Below are 16,540 nucleotides of genomic sequence, written 5' to 3' on the forward strand. Positions count from 1 at the left end.
AATAATCTCCTTTGGGGTGACACCTTCTGCTGTCAAGAATTCAATGACTGCACGTTGCTTAAGTCGCATTGACCAACCGTCTGCGCAGGGTTCCATACTTTGCATTTTAACAACACAACCATTCAATGCTAAGGCTTCCCGCCAAAATGGAACTGTAGAGGAGAGTCTACTGAACAAGTCAGTACCTGCTGCATACCAGTACTGCCATCTGTTGAGGCGTTCATTCAACCCTCGTATTAGTATTCCTAAAGGCCTCAGGCCTTTTCCTTTCCCCCCTCAGCCACATGGGCCACCTAGTGCAACCCCTTACAAGTGGTGTCAAGCTGTATTCACTCCGCAAGGCAATTGCACCCTGGTTTGTCATGTCAGGAGTGGCTTGAGAAACTGCGCCCGTACCTTAGGAAGCCTGACTTGGCCACGGTAGTCCATGCTCTAGTCACATCCCATTTAGACTACTGCAACGCTCTCTACGTGGGGTTGCCTCTGAAGACTGCCCAGAAGCTTCAAATGGTCCAACGATCGGCAGCCAGGATGCTAACAGGAGCGGCACTCAGGGAGCATACCACTCCTCTGCTGCGCCAGCTCCACTGGCTGCCAATTTGCTACCGGGCACAATTCAAAGTGCTGGCTTTAGCCTTTAAAGCCCTAAACGGTTCTGGCCCAACCTACCTGTCCGAATGCATCTCCTCCTATGAACCATTTAGGACATTAAGATCGTCTGGGGAGGCCCTGCTCTTGATCCCGCCGGCTTCACAAGCACGCCTAGTGGGGACGAGACAGGGCCTTCTCAGTGGTGGCCCCTCGGCTGTGGCATTCTGGAGGAAAGTAAAGACCTGGCTGTTTGAACAGGCATTCGACTAAGCAGTGTGATTGATTGACTGACTATCGGAACACGGAATATTGGATAACGAGTTTGGATTCTGATTTCATTGATGAGACCTGATGGATTTGTTATATTGATGTAGTGATGTACTGATATTGATGTTTAATGATTTGTGGTGCTATTGCTTTTAAATGCTTAATGATTTTGTATTGTGTATACCTAAATTGATGTAAACCGCTCTGAGTCGCCTAAGGGCTGAGAAGAGTGGTATACAAATACAGTAAATAAATAAATAAATCTGTTGAGGCGTTCATTAAACCCTTGTATTATTATTCCTAAAAGCCTCAGGCCTTTTCCTTTTCCCTCTCAGCCACATGGACCATCTAGTGCAACCCCTTACAAGTGGTGTCAAGCTGTATTCACTCTGCAACGCAACTGCTGCACCCTGGTTTTGTTTTGCTCTTTGTCATGTCAGGAGTGGCTTGAGAAACTACAAGTCACTTCTGGTGTGAGAGTATAGGCCGTCTGCAAGGACGTTGCCCAGGGGACGCCGGGATGTTTTGATGTTTTTATCATCCTTGTGGGAGGCTTCTCTCATGTCCCCGCATGAGGAGCTGGAGCTGATAGAGGGAGCTCATCCACGCTCTCCCTGGTGCAGGGGTTTAACCCACTATTGCAGCCTGGAGACCTTCTGTGCAGGCCGGGCTGCATCTCCTACCCTAGGGCCCGCTCTGTCTCCTCTAGGCAAGGCTGCCGGCTCGTGGGCAAACTACACCTCCCGAGCAGGCCTGGGCCGCACCTTGGCGACGGCGGTGACGTGGGCGGAGTCCTCGAGGGCGCGCAAGGCCTGGGAAGCGCGCGCGTACTTGACGAAGAGCGGGCCGCGGGGGTTCCTCCTGGGGTGGCAGAGGTTGCCACTGAGCACGCTCCAGACCTCCTCGATGCCGCCGAAGGAGGCGAAGTGCCGGGTCGGGAAGCGGTACTTGCCCTTCAGCACCACCAGGAGGCGGCTGTAGCGGGGCTCGTCGTAGTTGGCGTAGCTCAGGCAGCGCGGCTGGGCGGGCTCGGGAGAAGGCGCCGCCGGGCGGGTGGGCTTGGGAGGAGGCTCTTGCGGCCGGAAGGCCCGGGAAAAAGGCGCCGCCGGCTGGAAGAGGAGGGGAAAAGGCGCCGGCGGCAGGGCCACGGCGGGGACAACCGCCCACATAGTCTCCACGGCGGCTGTGCGCACTGATCGCCAGGCTTCAGCCGGAAGGAGGGCCTCAAGGCCCGCCGCTAGAGGCAAGCGACCACCAGAGGCTTCCGGCCTGAATGAAGGCCGCCGTCCCAGCTCGCCCGCCCACTCGCCTTCTCTCGCGCCAGAGAGAGGCGCTTCCGGTCTGACGCTCTCTCGCGCCTCTAGGCCACGCCCCTCTGGCTTCCGCCGGAAGTACTTTTCTCTGAGATTTATTGATTTACCAGCCATTCCCTGCCACGCGTGGCTGTGGCCCAGTCTCGTGAGCTGGAAAATAAAGTACTGTATATACTCGAGTATAAGCCTAGTTTTTCAGCCCCTTTTTTAGGCTGAAAAAACCCCCCTCGGCTTATACTCGAGTCAAGGTTATTTATTATTTTACTCTGTTATTAGTATTATTTTTATTTCATGTATTATTTTACTCTCTTTATTATTATTTTATAATAATAAAGCCCCCGGTGGCGCAGTAGGTTAAAGCACTGAGCTGCTGAGCTTGTTGATCGAAAGGTCACAGGTTTTATTCCGGGGAGCGGCGTGAGCTTCCACTGTCAGCCCTAGCTTATGCCAACCTAGCAGTTTGAAAACATGCAAATGTGAGTAGATTAATAGGTACCGTTCCGGCGGGAAGGTAACGGCGCTCCATGTAGTCATGCTGGCCACATGACCTTGGAGGTGTCTGCGGACAACGCTGGCTCTTCGGCTTAGAAATGGAGATGAGCACCACACCCCAGAATCAGACATGACTGGACTTAATGTCAGGGGACTACCTTTACCTTACCTTTATTATTATTTTCATTTTCTGGACCCAATTCAAGGTGCAGGTTCTTACCTACAAAGCCCTGAACAGTTTGGGACCCGCCTACCTGCGTGACCGAATTTCTGTGTTCGAACCCACACGATCTCTTCGATCATCTGGAGAGGCCCTGCTCGCGCTCCCACCTCCATCGCAGGCGTGATTGGTGGGGACGAGGGAAAGGGCCTTCTCGGTGGTGGCCCTCAACTCTGGAACTCACTTCCCAAGGACATCAGGCATGCCCCATCTCTGGTAGTCTTTAGGGGGAGCTTCAAAACATGGTTTTTCCAGTGTGCCTTCCCAGAATAATGAACCCTTAGCACTATGTCCTCTAAAGCAACTTATACTGATTTAGGATTGTTGTATGTTCTCACCAACACCCCATCTCCCTATCTTGTTCATGACCAGCATTATTTTGAATTTTAATTACATTCGGACCAGCCATAGATTTTTAATGTGTGTTGTGCTATTGTCAATGTTTATGCTATTTGTGTTGAGATTTATTTTAATTGCTTTGTATTGTTGTTATTGCTTCTTTTGATATATTGTGGGTTCAGCCTTATGTAAGCCACACCGAGTCCCTGGGGAGATGGTAGCAGGGTACAAATAAAGTTTATTTTTATTATTATTATTATTATTATTATTATTAATACATTTACAGTATTTTACACTATTTATGATTATTATTACATTATTTTACTTTATTACTATTGCATTTATTATTTTACTCTATTATTACATTTATTATTCTACTCTTATTACTGTAATTATTGCATTTCCATTATTTTACTTTATTATTATTATATTTATTATTTTACTCTATTATTGTTGGAAGGATACATAAGTACATTTATGTTGAAGTATATTCCCACCCTCACTGTGCCGCTGCCCCCCCCCCCCCCCCATCCCTTATTCACAAATGCCTTTTGCGGAATGTGCGTACCGCTTGGAGCTTCCGGACCCAGCTATCATACTATCACTCTGCAAGCTTTCTTGGTAATAGCTGGGTCCGGAAGCTCCGAGCGGTACGCACCTTCCGCAATGGCATTTGTGAATAAGGGAAGGGGAGAGCGGCACACTGAGGGTGGGAATATACTTCAATTTGGTGGAAGGATAGAAAGGAGGGGAGGGTTAGGATAAAGTTTAGGGTTTGGGTTAGGATTAGGGTAGGATAAGAGTTAGAATTAGCGTTAGAATTAGGCTTAGGGGTTAGGCTTAGGTTTAGGGCAGGGGCCCTCAAACTTTTTTTAACAGAGGGCCAGGTCACAGTCCCTCAAACTGTTGGAGGGCCGGATTATAATTTGAAGAAAAAAAATGAATTCCTATAACACTGCACATTTCTTATTTGTACTGCAAAAAAACCTTAAAACAATACAATAATTAAAATGAAGAACAATTTTAACATATATAAACTTATTAGTATTTCAATTGAAGTGTGGGCCTGAAGTGTGAGAATTGGCTGTCTGCAAGGACGTTGCCCAGGAATGCCCAGATGTTTTACCATCCCTTGTGGGAGGCTACTCTCATGTCCCCACATGGGGAGCTGGAACTGACAGAGGGAGCTCATCCGTGCTCTCCCCGCATTCGAACCTCCCACCTGTCGGTCTTCCATCTTGCAGCAGGGGTTTACCCATTGCGCCACCAATGGCTCCTGGCTATTTGGAGTGCCTTTGGTGGTGCTATAAGAAGGTCCTCCATTGTGCATGTGGCAGGGCTCAGGTTGCATTGTAATAGGTGGTCTGTGGTTTGCTCTTCTCCACACTCGCATATCGTGGACTCCACTTTGTAGCTCCATTTCTTAAGGTTGGCTCTGCATCTCATTGAGCTAGAGCACAGTCTGTTCATCACCTTCCAAGTTGCCCAGTCTTCTGTGTGCCCAGGAGGGAGTCTCTTATTTGATATCAACTATGGACTGAGGTGCTGGGTTTTAGCCTGCCACTTTTGAACTCTAGCTTGCTGAGGTGTTCCTGCGAGTATCTCCGTAGATCTTAGAACACTATTTCTTGATTTCTTGGTGTTTGTGTGGAGAAGCTTTGACCCAGAGCTTCCCCAATCCATTCGTGTTCGTAATACGCTTATAGGCTTGTCTCATTTCTGCCCTTTCTAAATCCCAGATCATCCACAGTAGCAAAGCAGATCATCCACATGATCAGGTTTGAACTGGATGATCTGAATCTACACTGCCAGATCATCCAGTTCAAAGCAGTGTAGATGCATCTCCTGGAGGGACACAAGGATCCAGTATGGCTATCTGAGATGGTTTAAACCAGGCATGGGCAAACTTTGGCCCTCCAGGTGTTTTGGACTTCAACCTACTGTCTACTGGCTGCTAGGAATTGTGGGAGTTGAAGTCCAAAACACCTGGAGGGCCGAAGTTTGCTCATTCCTGGTTTAAACAATTGATTTTAAGCTGGAGATAATTGATTTTAGTGTTAATGTATATTTACAGTTTATGTTCCAGCGTTGAATGTTTGCCGTATAAATGTTGAGCTCTACCATGAGTCCCCTTCAGGGTGAAAAGGGTGTGATATAAATGTTTTAAATAAACAAACAAATAAATGTCAAGTCCCCAGTTTAATTTTTACATGGTTTGCAGATATTTTTAAGACATTAAATCTTTACTATTACTGTAGATCAGTTCTCCAAATTTCACATGTTGGTGACACACTTTTTAGGCCCCGTCAACACTGCCATATAATTCATATGATCAAAGCGCATAATCCACATTATCTGCTTTCAATAGGATTATGATTCTAAACAGCATCTTTTTGTGTGTGTCAGGAGCGACTTGAGAAACTGCAAGTCACTTCTGGTGTGAGACAATTGGCTGCAAGGACATTGCCCAGGGGACGCCCGGATGTGTTTCCATCACATGGGAGGTTTCTCTCATGTCCCCGCATGTGAAGCTGGGGCTGAGAGATGGGAGCTCACCCTGCTCCCTGGATTTGAACCACTGACTTTTAAGTCAGCAGTCCTGCCAGCACAAGGGTTTAACCCACTGCACCACCGGGGGCTCCTACAGCTTCAGCTAAGGATAGCATGTCTCTTCAGAATGAATGCCTGGAAGAGGTAATGGGGCAATGAGGCAATGAGGGAAAAGCAAATTGAAACTGAATCCAGACAAGACATTGCGCCACCAATGACACAGTGTGTTTGCCATTAAGGGGTGTTTGCCATTAAGGGGATGGAGGTGTCACCCAGTTCTAGACAGGGTCTACACTTCACCTGAAAGACTGTGTTTGCAGCTTGAGAGTGCTCCTGGATCCGTCTCTCCAAATGTCAGCCCAGGTAGATGCAACAGTCAGGAGCTTTAACTGATCCACCAGCTGTGCCCCTTCCAAATTTGGGGGACTTTAATATGGTAGCGCATGCACTGGCAACCTCAAGGTTGGACTTCTGCAATGCGCTTTACACTGGGCTACCCTTGTACCAAGTTTGGAAATTCCACCTGGTTCAAAATAACAGTAGCAAGATTGGTTATGGGAACATCTAGGAGAAAGCACATTACACCTATCCTAACGTCACTCCACTGGCTGCCAATTCATTTCCAGACAAAGTATATATGTGTGTTGGTATTAACCTTTAAAGCCCTACATCCCTATATGATTTGGGTCCAGGTTATCTACACCTTGTCCCATACAATCTGCTCCACACGCTGAAGTCCTCTGGGGGTGGTTACTTCAATCAACCAGAACTCGACTGGCCACCGTCCCCCATAGGACCTTTTCATCAGCCACCCCAAGACTGTAGAACAGGTTGCCGATAGAGCTAAATGAACTGTTAGAACAAGACACAACTGAAGACTCATCTCTTCTGGCATGAATCTTAAACTCATGTCCTGTGTTTTGGTCTCTATCCTGCGTGAGTAATGTGTATTTTAAAGAAATGCTTTGATCTATATTTTTATGAAAAGGCATTGTCCCAGAATTTAATACTGCCTCAAGGCCCACAATTTCATGTACAACGTTAAAAAAATCTTCCCACTAGAAGTGTTTGTGAATCTCTCGGTCTCCCAGGCTGGCTCTATAGTATATTTCTAGCTCAAACATACCATGGAATAGCACTGGAGGACCTAGAGACAAATGAATGGAAATGTTTGAGGGACGCTGTATGTCCTAGAATGTTAGTTAGGGTATGTTTTCAGCCTAGGTATAATCAAAATAGAAGTTTCATTCTTATCTGAGGCTTCAGGTATGTACAGTACATCCTAGGTGTTCCTTGCAATATTCCCTAGTATTATATAACATTAGGAACAGACACAATATTGTATTTTTTAGTTTCATTCAAATTTTAGATGATGCTATCTTTGTGTTTGTCAAAGAGAAATGGGATGGGAAGGCACCAGCCATACTTTTTTTAATAATGTGCCCAGAAATATGGATTTTACGATAGATTGTATCGGGGCCTTGCTCTCTCTTTGTGGAAATATATAGGACTGGTCTGAGACCACAAAGGACATTACGGAAGTGAAAGAAACAGCACTAAAGAAAAACACTTTATTCTACTCCCACTTTTATTAAGTAAAATATAACTGAAAACAGTTTTCTAAAAAAAAACCCCCACACATTTCAACTACGAGTAGGCAAAGGTTACAAGCACAGTCTTCCATATTAAAAAACTGATAGATAGCATATGAACTATATACTCTCTTTTTACCCAAAGTGTCTGTGTATTATTTAGGATTAGCAGAACCACCAGCAATTAACAATGTCATTCATCCATCCACACCCCCCCCCCCCTTCATGAGGCTTTTAATATTAGAAGCCTAAATTCACCAAACACTGCACTTGATGTCTGCAGGTTAGACTGATGATTTGCTTACAAAATGTCATGCTTAAAGACAAATGAGAACGGTTGTTTTTTCAAAAAAATGTGAACTGATAAATCGGTTTCACAAAAAAATGTTTGTCACTATCCTCAGCAATGTATTAGTCCAGTTGGTATTTTCTATTCTGCCAAAAGAGAATAAAATATACACATTTAGAAATGACAAAAATGTGTAGTTGTTTTAAAAAAACATTTACCCAAAGAACAGATGCCTCATAGTCCATAACAGATAGCAATTTTCCAATGGGATGTTTTACGCAAATTTTAATGCATTCAAAATGTATAAAATGTATATTCTTATTTACAACACCCATAAGGAATTTTTTCTTCCCACCCACACTGCAGAGCTTATTCCATTAAATGTTGCATGTTTTAGCTTGACAGCACATTATGCTAGAAGTCATAAACACTGTGACTGAATGAAACTGTTTCACAATAAATGATTTTGGTTATGACAACATGGGTGATTTTAATTTTATGCAAAATACCACCTGTTAATTTTCACTACAAAGACAAGAGGGGATGATTCCCATCATTCCCAGCTCATGTGGACAATGGTTAGGATTAAAATAGTCCAAAACATTTAGTAGTAATTAGGTAACGGTCCCTGATTTAAATGTTTGGATGGAGACACATTGTTTGTTCTGTCATATAAATAACATATATGCGCAATCACAGACAGCAGGCCCTTGATACCCACTTACTTACCTCGGGTCAGAACATTCTTTGACGTTTATGGGAGTCCTCTGTGGGCAAATCAGTTAGGCTCACCTTCAACTTCACTTCGTTTACAGTCTTTCCATGTAACGTAGCTATAGCATCTGCGGCACTCGCCCTGTCCGCAAACATGGCATATGCTACATTTTCCCCAGGGATAATATAAGCACTTATAAAATTTCCAAATCGACTGAAACAACAAAGCACAATAGTTTATCCAGTTTAATACAAACTGTGAGGCAATAAATGTGTCACAAAACTGTCTAGTTGGCAACTAATACTAGTAAGAAGTCCGCTATCAAGATTTTATTGGTAACAGGCTAGGTTCTACTTATATAGACAACCTGATTTTGAATAACTGTGATAACTACGTCTCAAGATCTAATTTACAGTGGATTAAATGTCAACACATTTTAACAGAAAAGTTGGTATCGGAGGCAGAAATAACGTGGAAAGAATTGAGAACAGGTTCATAAATCACACAAAAATACAGATCAGTAAGTTTAAGGAACGTTTTTCTTTGAAACTAACAATATGTACAAGCAAAATTGAAAGAATTAGGTCGTGTAGGTCTTGCATGAGTATAGTGAAAGATCGTGAGCCTTACAGAGACCACCTGAAAGCTTCCTCCAAAACGCATACTGGGAGGATGTTTTCTTTCACCAGCCCCCACTTTTCTTATGATTTCTATTTGGGGGTCCAAACTTGTAGATCTAGGCTTTTTGAAATTTGTTAGGAGTAGTCAGTGATAGAGGCTTATTTGCACTCTTCTGATTTGTTGTTCAGATATTCAGTAAAGGGTACTGGAGGCAACACTTGTTTCCTTTGACTGTTGTAGGCAAACAATCATAGCTTCAGTCAGATCAGCTATAATAAAATCTTTTTCAGTTCAAGCTTTATTATTATTTTATTGTTACTGCAAACATCACTGAACATTCATGTTTCAGTTGCCCTCCTATTCCTCCCAGGGCCAATGCCGGTATAGGACTTTCATCTAGGCACGGAATGAGGGAGGAAATAGGGGCAGTTAAACTGTAAAAATGCTTTAGGGGAAAAAGCTTCTGTCAGAGGCTTTGTTAACAAGTATACTTGTGTTTCTTTTAGATATTACATACTTGCAAAGAACCAAACTATAAATAATTCTTCAATACCTCAATCAAACACATCCTTGTCTAGCACAGCTTTTAGGGATTGGTAGCAGGGAAAGTTGGAAGTAGTAGACCGCACCTTAACACATTATCCAAGATGTTCTGAGGTAAGGGACGAGGATCAAACAAAATTAAAAGTCTTTCTCGCACCGTAGAGTCAGGGGGAGCTTTCATTTTTTTGCTTAATGGAAGCTCAGCATCTGTTTCAAGACGACAAGAGCTCTGGGATTCCTAGGGAAGGAAGAGGCATCACAATCACCAGTTTCATTTTGAATTCTATGGGCTTCACACTAAAAAAGATTTCAGTGATACACATTGAAAACTGTGAGTATTTAAATGTTCATCAAAATGCATTTGTCCTCACTCTAGTGATCAAGTTTCCAAAGTTGTTATTTCTCTTCAGTACCACTACAGTTAAATTTATAATCTTCATCTTAAAAGCAAATGAAGGGGTAAATACGAACCAAACACTTGCATGCTACAGAAGATATAAAATTCTGTGGTTATTTTTCTCAGTTTCCACAACAAATCATAAATTGCAGCCGCCTGCTGGAGTGGTTGTATTCAACGTCCCATTTTGCACATGAGATTACTTTTAGCCTTTTAAGATTTGTCAACACTTTTCAATGCTCTATTTGATGAACCTTGAGGCCCAGGTATCAGCAGTGCTTTTGCTCATTTAAAGCTACTGCGTCCATTCCTGGAGAAGTCAGATCTAGTCACTATGGTACATGCCTTGGTTACATTCCAATTGGACCACTGCAATGCACTCTACATGGGGCTGCCTTTGAAAAGTGGTTAGAAACTTTAGTTGGTCCAAAGAGCAGCAGCCAGACTTCTAACTGGGGCTACATGGAACAGGCAACTCCTCCGTTGCAACAGCTCCACTGGCTGCCAACAAGTTTCTGGGCACAATTCAAAGTGCTGGTTTTGACCTTCAAAACCCTGGGTCCAGATTAATTTGAAGGACCATCTCTCTATTAAACTATAAAGAGAGGACCTTCTCTCTGTCCCACCACCCACTCAAGTGCATTTGATGGGAACACGGGAGAGGGCCTTTTTGGTGGCTGCTTGCAGACTGTGGAACTCCCTCCCAAGAGAGGCCAGGACACCCCATCCCTGCTGACCTTCTGCAGGCAGGTTTAGCCCCTTTGTGCCATCAATATAAATATACAAATGTCCTGTTGCTATAAACTTCAGCAAAAGTATCAATTCAATTAATCATGAGAATACTCAATTCATATAGTACACAAGCATAGGAAATGAATGTGATGGGATTATTTACAGGCATTTGGAGGAGACTGAGGGGCACTCTGCTGAGGAGGTTGTGGGGGGGGATATTTAGTTTTGAATGTAATTTCAATTGTACAAGTATTTTATTCAAATCAAATCAAACCTAGAGGATGATCCAAGTATTTTATTGTATCTTAACAGTATTTTAACTCGTATCCATAGCAGAAACGTTTACTTATTTTAATTGTTTTTAAATGCTATCTTAGGCGTGTGTTTTTTAATGTATTGGGTTGTGTCATGTTGCTGTAAGCTGCCTTGAGTCCCCATGGGGAGAAAGACAAAGTAGAAATAAAGGTAAAAATAATATTTATTCTCTCTTCCTAAGCTGCCACATCAGGTCCAAAGGAACTGAATGGTTCCCGTCCTATTAGACAAGCAAGACTTCAATCCTCACAACATGGCAAGTGGTGTGTGAAAATCCTTTTATAGAGCAGATGAATAGCAAACCACTTGCCCTACCACATTAGCTTGATCACCAACCATATCTGTCTAATTCAAGGCAATGCTTTGATGCTAATCTGTATTAGCTTTCCTATGCTTTTAATAATTTTATTTTCCCTTCCTTGTCATGTAATAAGCCACAGTTCATAGGTCTTTCATACTGGAACAGGCTAGATACATTTGACAAGACTGGAAGGATACAGCATACTCTGCTCGAGAACAGATTTCCAGTGAGTGGAGAGACAGAAGACACAAGAGTTTAGAGAAGGAGAAATATCAAGGAAAAATACTACTACTACTACTACTAATAATAATAATAATAATAATAATACATCTGCAATAATTTCTGTATTCAGGGCACAGCAACCCATGGCAATAGCCATGGAAGATGGAATTTCTACCTGGTATAAAACTCCAAATTCTTAGCTGAATTTTGACCAACTTTTGGGACAATGTCATGAACCTTCAAATGTAAACTATATGCCTTATCATGAAGTGTAAGAGACAACATCAATTTCTCATCTAAAAGACACTGTATTACTTCTATAGAAAACACATTCAAATAAAACAATCTATGAAAGAACTAAAAATGTATGGATAACAGATATGAAAACTGCAAAAATATGCCTTTCAGGTACATCCACTTAACAGGAAAATAGTAAGGTACTTGCATTTGACCCTACATGCTGAGGATGTAAGTTACTGTTCTCAATCTTTGATAACAGTTGTGAAGTCACCAAGTGCTTTGCTCTTTCTCTGGCAAGGCTGAAGACAAAACAAGATTTTTTCATAAGAAATATTTCATATGCTAACATTATTAAACTAAATATACACAAAGTGGTCTATCACAACGGCTAACACAATCAATCAAATCTTTATTGCGGTCATAGACCAGCATAAGAAAAATGGAGTACAGTCTAATAAAAGCATTACACATTAAAATCATTAGAATCTAGGCTAAAAGCTAAAATACAGAGGTATATTAAAAAGGTAAAATGCCAAATACTATTTAGGAAATTGCTTTCTAAAAGGAAAAAAAGTCCACTAAAATTCAGTCAAATCAGTCAAGAGTGAGTGTATTTAATTTTCTATGAGTGGATACTTACTCAGTTTCGTCTGTTCCATCTTCAATGAAAGAAATAGCCAGGCGATTTCCAAAAGAAAATTCAAAGCCATGTAGTTTTTGTTTGGCATAGATAGCAGATGCAATACGACTGTACTGTACCACTGCATAGCCTAAGAATGAACAAAAATGTTTCTTAAGAATGGAAATAATCAAGTCCCATTGAGCAATAAAACACTGCTGCAATACCAATTATGATAGTGTCTTTAAATTACTAACAACACTGTGGAGAAAGAGTACTGTAGTGATATAAAAATAAAAATGTCAAAAAGATATTGGAAAACAATAGTACATGGTAATAATAATAATAATCATCATCATCATCATAACTATTTTTATACCCCGCCTCCATCTCCCTGAAGGGACTCGGAGCGGCTTACCTGGGACCAAGCCCAATCACAAAGAGTTAAAAACTTAGCATGCAAAAATGTAGCAACAGTGTAAGACAACATAAAAGAAAGTTATAGCAATAATAAAACACATGATCGCTTGAAGATCCTGGAAGTCAAAGGGAATTTATGTATATCTGTGTCGCACTGTATTGTATGGAGGTGGATGGGGGTTATCTGTTTGTTTGGGGCTTTTCTTGTTGTATTTGTTAGGTAAGAAGGTATGTATATTGACAGGAAATATCGTATGCGAAGCCATACACATATAGGTGATATGGATTTAATATATATAGAGGGAAACATACGACCCTCAACTGTTGTAGATATTGTTTACTTGTATGTATGTGTGTTTGTTTGTTTGTCTTGCTTAACTTTCAATAAAAATGACTTATACTAAAAAACAAAAACAAAAAAATAAAACAGGCATCATAAGCAACAACCAAATATATACCTCAAGTCTCGTTGTGGGAGGGAGGGAGGGCTGGTGTGTAAAATTAGAAAACATGCTAGTCCATAAGATGCATAGGTCAAATTGCAGTGTAAGGATAAGAGCAGTTACAACAGGGTCATTATGGCTTTGAATAGCGCAGTGGTAACGTGCAGGGACATAATTTTAGGCTATGGTTAGAGCCAACTGTTAAGGGAATTGTCTAATCAAATGCATGACGGAACATCCACATCTTTAGTTCCTTACGAAACGTGGATAGGGAGGGTGCTAGCCTGATCTTCCTGGGGAGGGTACCTCAAAGTCCCTGGTTTTTATGCTAAGAAAGCAGAATCTCTCATATATCATATGTATCATATGATTATCTCGCAGCAGTGCTATGACTTTCCAACACAATATTTCATTCTCAATGTTCTGAACAATTTTGAGACACACATTTTACACAGAAGGCTATTTAGATGTGTTGCATTACTATGGTTATTGTAAACACTTTGATGAGCTTCACAAGATTCCAATCCTGGGATGAGATTAAAAAGGTGAAACAGCTGCGTTTGTGCAATTGGTAAGTGTGATTCCACTGATAAGCGCCTGGAAACAAAAGTCTGGCTTTTGGCATCCCTTCTTTCCAGATCTGCAGGCTCTGACAGTCTTTCTAAAGGAAACACAGGAAACTAATTAGGATCACAGCCTGCATGTTGGCCTGAATCAATATTATTCATACTCACACAAAGAATCAATTTTGTCATAACAAATTGGCTAAAGGGGCTATTCTGTACTTAAGCAGCAACATGGGAATCTGATAGAAAAGACAGTGAGGCCAAAAATGCTTATTGTTGAACTAAGCTGTAAGTGCTTCCTCCACTGAAAATTTAAAGGGAGATTCACCCTGGAGTTTGAGAAACATGCAAAAGTTTATCAAATTGCCAAAGTACTATTCAACCAAAGAATGCACCAAGGTACATTTAAATTACCCAGCCCATAGCCTTAGGGAAAACAGGGCCCATTCCTACAGCATTCACACTCACTTGATAGGTCTTCTCTTGTGCTAAGTTTTACTTGCAATATTGCATTGATCCTGCCATAAAAAGCCACTAAGCTAAATCAAGGGGCCAAAACCTTCCTTGTTATTTATAAGGACAAAATTATTTCCTTTGTTTTGTCTGTGATCTCTTCACAATCTTTATTGAAAATCATTTCATTGTCCTGAATTTCAGACAGCATGCTTATGGATCTCAGCTCTCCTCTAAGGCCCTTTCTACACTGCCATCTAATCCAGATTATCAAATCAGATAATCTACGTTATCTGATTTGAACTGGATTATATGAGTCGACACTGCCATATAATCCTGTTCAAAGCAGATAATCTGGAAAGGAAAGGGAGGAAGGGAGTGAACAAGCAGGGAAAGAAAATAAAGGAGAAAGCAAGAAGGGAGGGGGAAGAAAGAAAAAGGAAAGAAGGAAGCACAGAAGAGAATGGCAAAGGTATGAGGGAAAGAAAGAGAAAGAAGAAAAGGAGGGAAAGAAGGAAAAAAGGGAGGGAAGGAGGGTGGGAAAGCAAAGGAAGAATGAAGAAAAGGAAGAAATGAGAAAGGGACAGGGAGTATGAGGGAAATGGCGGAAGAAAAGAATGAGCCACAAAGAGTCTGCCAACCATTGATAAAGCATTGCAATGAAGACACTGTGAGGTAGACATTCTCAGAGCTGGAAAAGAGGAGGCAGGCAGTGGTCCCAACAACACCCAGGCAATGGCAGGGATATATGCTAGTAATAGTAGCAGTAGTGGTAAATAATAATAATAATAATAATAATAATAATAAAGCATCTCCCATGGATTTCTATGAAATAATTTCATTTTCAATGTTTTATACATAAATGCTCACCTAAAAAATTGTCTTTCCTAACGGAAGCAAACATCCTGCGCTCTTGCACTTCCTGGCTTGTACTATTCACAAAATAATTACGAATATTTCATTTAGATAGGGTTCTCATTGGCCCAAATGAAATGTTCTTGTAACCTGAAAAAAAAGATAAATCAAGTGGATATTGTACTTTTATTCATAAATATTTGAATCTCTTTAGATAACCTTAATGAAGCAAGCAAAAAAGAAGGATTTTTGCAAATGTGTATCAGAACTGCAACTTACACACAATGGTATGCTTTTCCCCCTCACCCACCCAAAGTAATCAGGCTGCTTTCTGGTGCTTCGTGGATTTGAGACTATTCATAAAGACTTGTTCTTCAAAGGATTCAGGGGTCAGATGAAGCTAAACAATCTAGAGGCCCATAAATAATTCCCTTTACAACATTGCTTATCCAAGGAAGATGCAGAAAGAAGATGATCACATCCGGATAAATAAGCAAACCAGCCACTGAAAGTAGCACATTGAAGGGTGTTTTCTTGGGAGACTGTGTGACCCAAAACTTCAATACAGTTGCCTTTGCCAGGGCTACAGAAAGGCCTGGAGCTCTAGAATAAAAGAATAATAGAGCTGAAAGAGACCACATGGGCCATCTAGTCCAATCCCCTGCCATGCAAGAAAAACACAATCAAAGCATCCCTGACAGATGGCCATCCAGACTATGTTTAAAAGCCTTCAAAGGAACCTCCATCACACTCTGGGGCTGGGAGTTCCATTGCTGAACAGCTCTCACAGCCAGGAAGTTCTTCCTGATGGTCAGGTGGAATCTCCTTTCTTGTAGTTTGAAGCCATTGTTCCGCATCCTAGTCTCCATGGAAGCAGTAAACAAGCTTGTTCCCTCCTCCCTATGACTTCTTCTCACATATTTATACATGTCTCCTCTCAGCCTTCTCCCTGTGACTTCCTTCCTCATCTTTTTCTTTCTCACCTCCCTTCAAACCTTCATTCTTGCCTTCCCTTTTCCTTCCCTTATACCATTTCCCCTTTACTTTCTCTTCCTTTTCTTTCCCTTATTTTTATTTCTTTCCTTCCTTTCTCCTCACACTTGTTGCCTAGCAACAGCCAATCCGCTTCAACCTCTTCATAACCAGTCAACCCGCTTTGCTCCTTTTCTTATTTTATGAACATTTCTTGTTCCTTCATGACTTATCTGACTTACTAGAGTAACTAATAATTAAAACTGGAAATGATTACATCGCCAATGGCCGGATTGCTCAAGACGTCCATAAACGAAGATGCCCAGTTTGGTAAACCTTTCAGCCACTGCCTACTTCCGGTTCCTATTCGGAAGCCTTCTCTATAGTCAAACCCTTTCCTGTTTCTAACCCGCTCAAGAAACTTCAGCGACACCTAGTGGCCACAACTGGGAAAGCGACACCATCATTCTCAC

General features: G+C 41.8%; 2 protein-coding genes across 5 annotated transcripts in view; both read right to left on the bottom strand.

Moving 5' to 3' along the window:
- The window catches only part of LOC132767750 (uncharacterized), a 32,742-nt gene extending 30,457 nt beyond the window's left edge, over positions 1 to 2,285 (bottom strand). The window contains exon 1 of the mRNA XM_060763079.2: positions 1,623 to 2,285. Within this exon, the coding sequence (XP_060619062.2) occupies positions 1,623 to 2,285 (663 nt within the window). The remainder of the gene's footprint in view (positions 1 to 1,622) is intronic.
- A 5,057-nt stretch (positions 2,286 to 7,342) lies between these two features.
- On the bottom strand, positions 7,343 to 16,447 carry LOC132777307 (RNA-binding protein 45-like). Of its 4 annotated transcripts, none has more exons than XM_067471312.1 (8): positions 16,345 to 16,447; positions 15,111 to 15,245; positions 13,703 to 13,882; positions 12,380 to 12,509; positions 11,957 to 12,038; positions 9,619 to 9,770; positions 8,383 to 8,581; positions 7,343 to 7,799 (listed from the first exon to the last, which is right to left on the bottom strand). In XM_067471312.1, the coding sequence occupies exons 2-7, from the start codon at positions 15,142 to 15,144 to the stop codon at positions 8,389 to 8,391; spliced, it is 771 nt and encodes a 256-aa protein (XP_067327413.1). In that variant the 5' UTR covers positions 15,145 to 15,245; positions 16,345 to 16,447; the 3' UTR covers positions 7,343 to 7,799; positions 8,383 to 8,388. The 4 variants fall into 4 exon arrangements, with proteins under 4 accessions (XP_067327413.1, XP_060635653.2, XP_060635646.2 ...); XM_060779670.2 differs by having other exon boundaries at positions 11,945 to 12,038; XM_060779663.2 differs by having other exon boundaries at positions 11,945 to 12,038; positions 16,310 to 16,439.
- Between the last annotated feature and the right edge of the window lie 93 nt (positions 16,448 to 16,540).

This window comes from Anolis sagrei, chromosome 1 (genome assembly GCF_037176765.1).
Source record: "Anolis sagrei isolate rAnoSag1 chromosome 1, rAnoSag1.mat, whole genome shotgun sequence".
NCBI lineage: Eukaryota > Metazoa > Chordata > Lepidosauria > Squamata > Dactyloidae > Anolis > Anolis sagrei.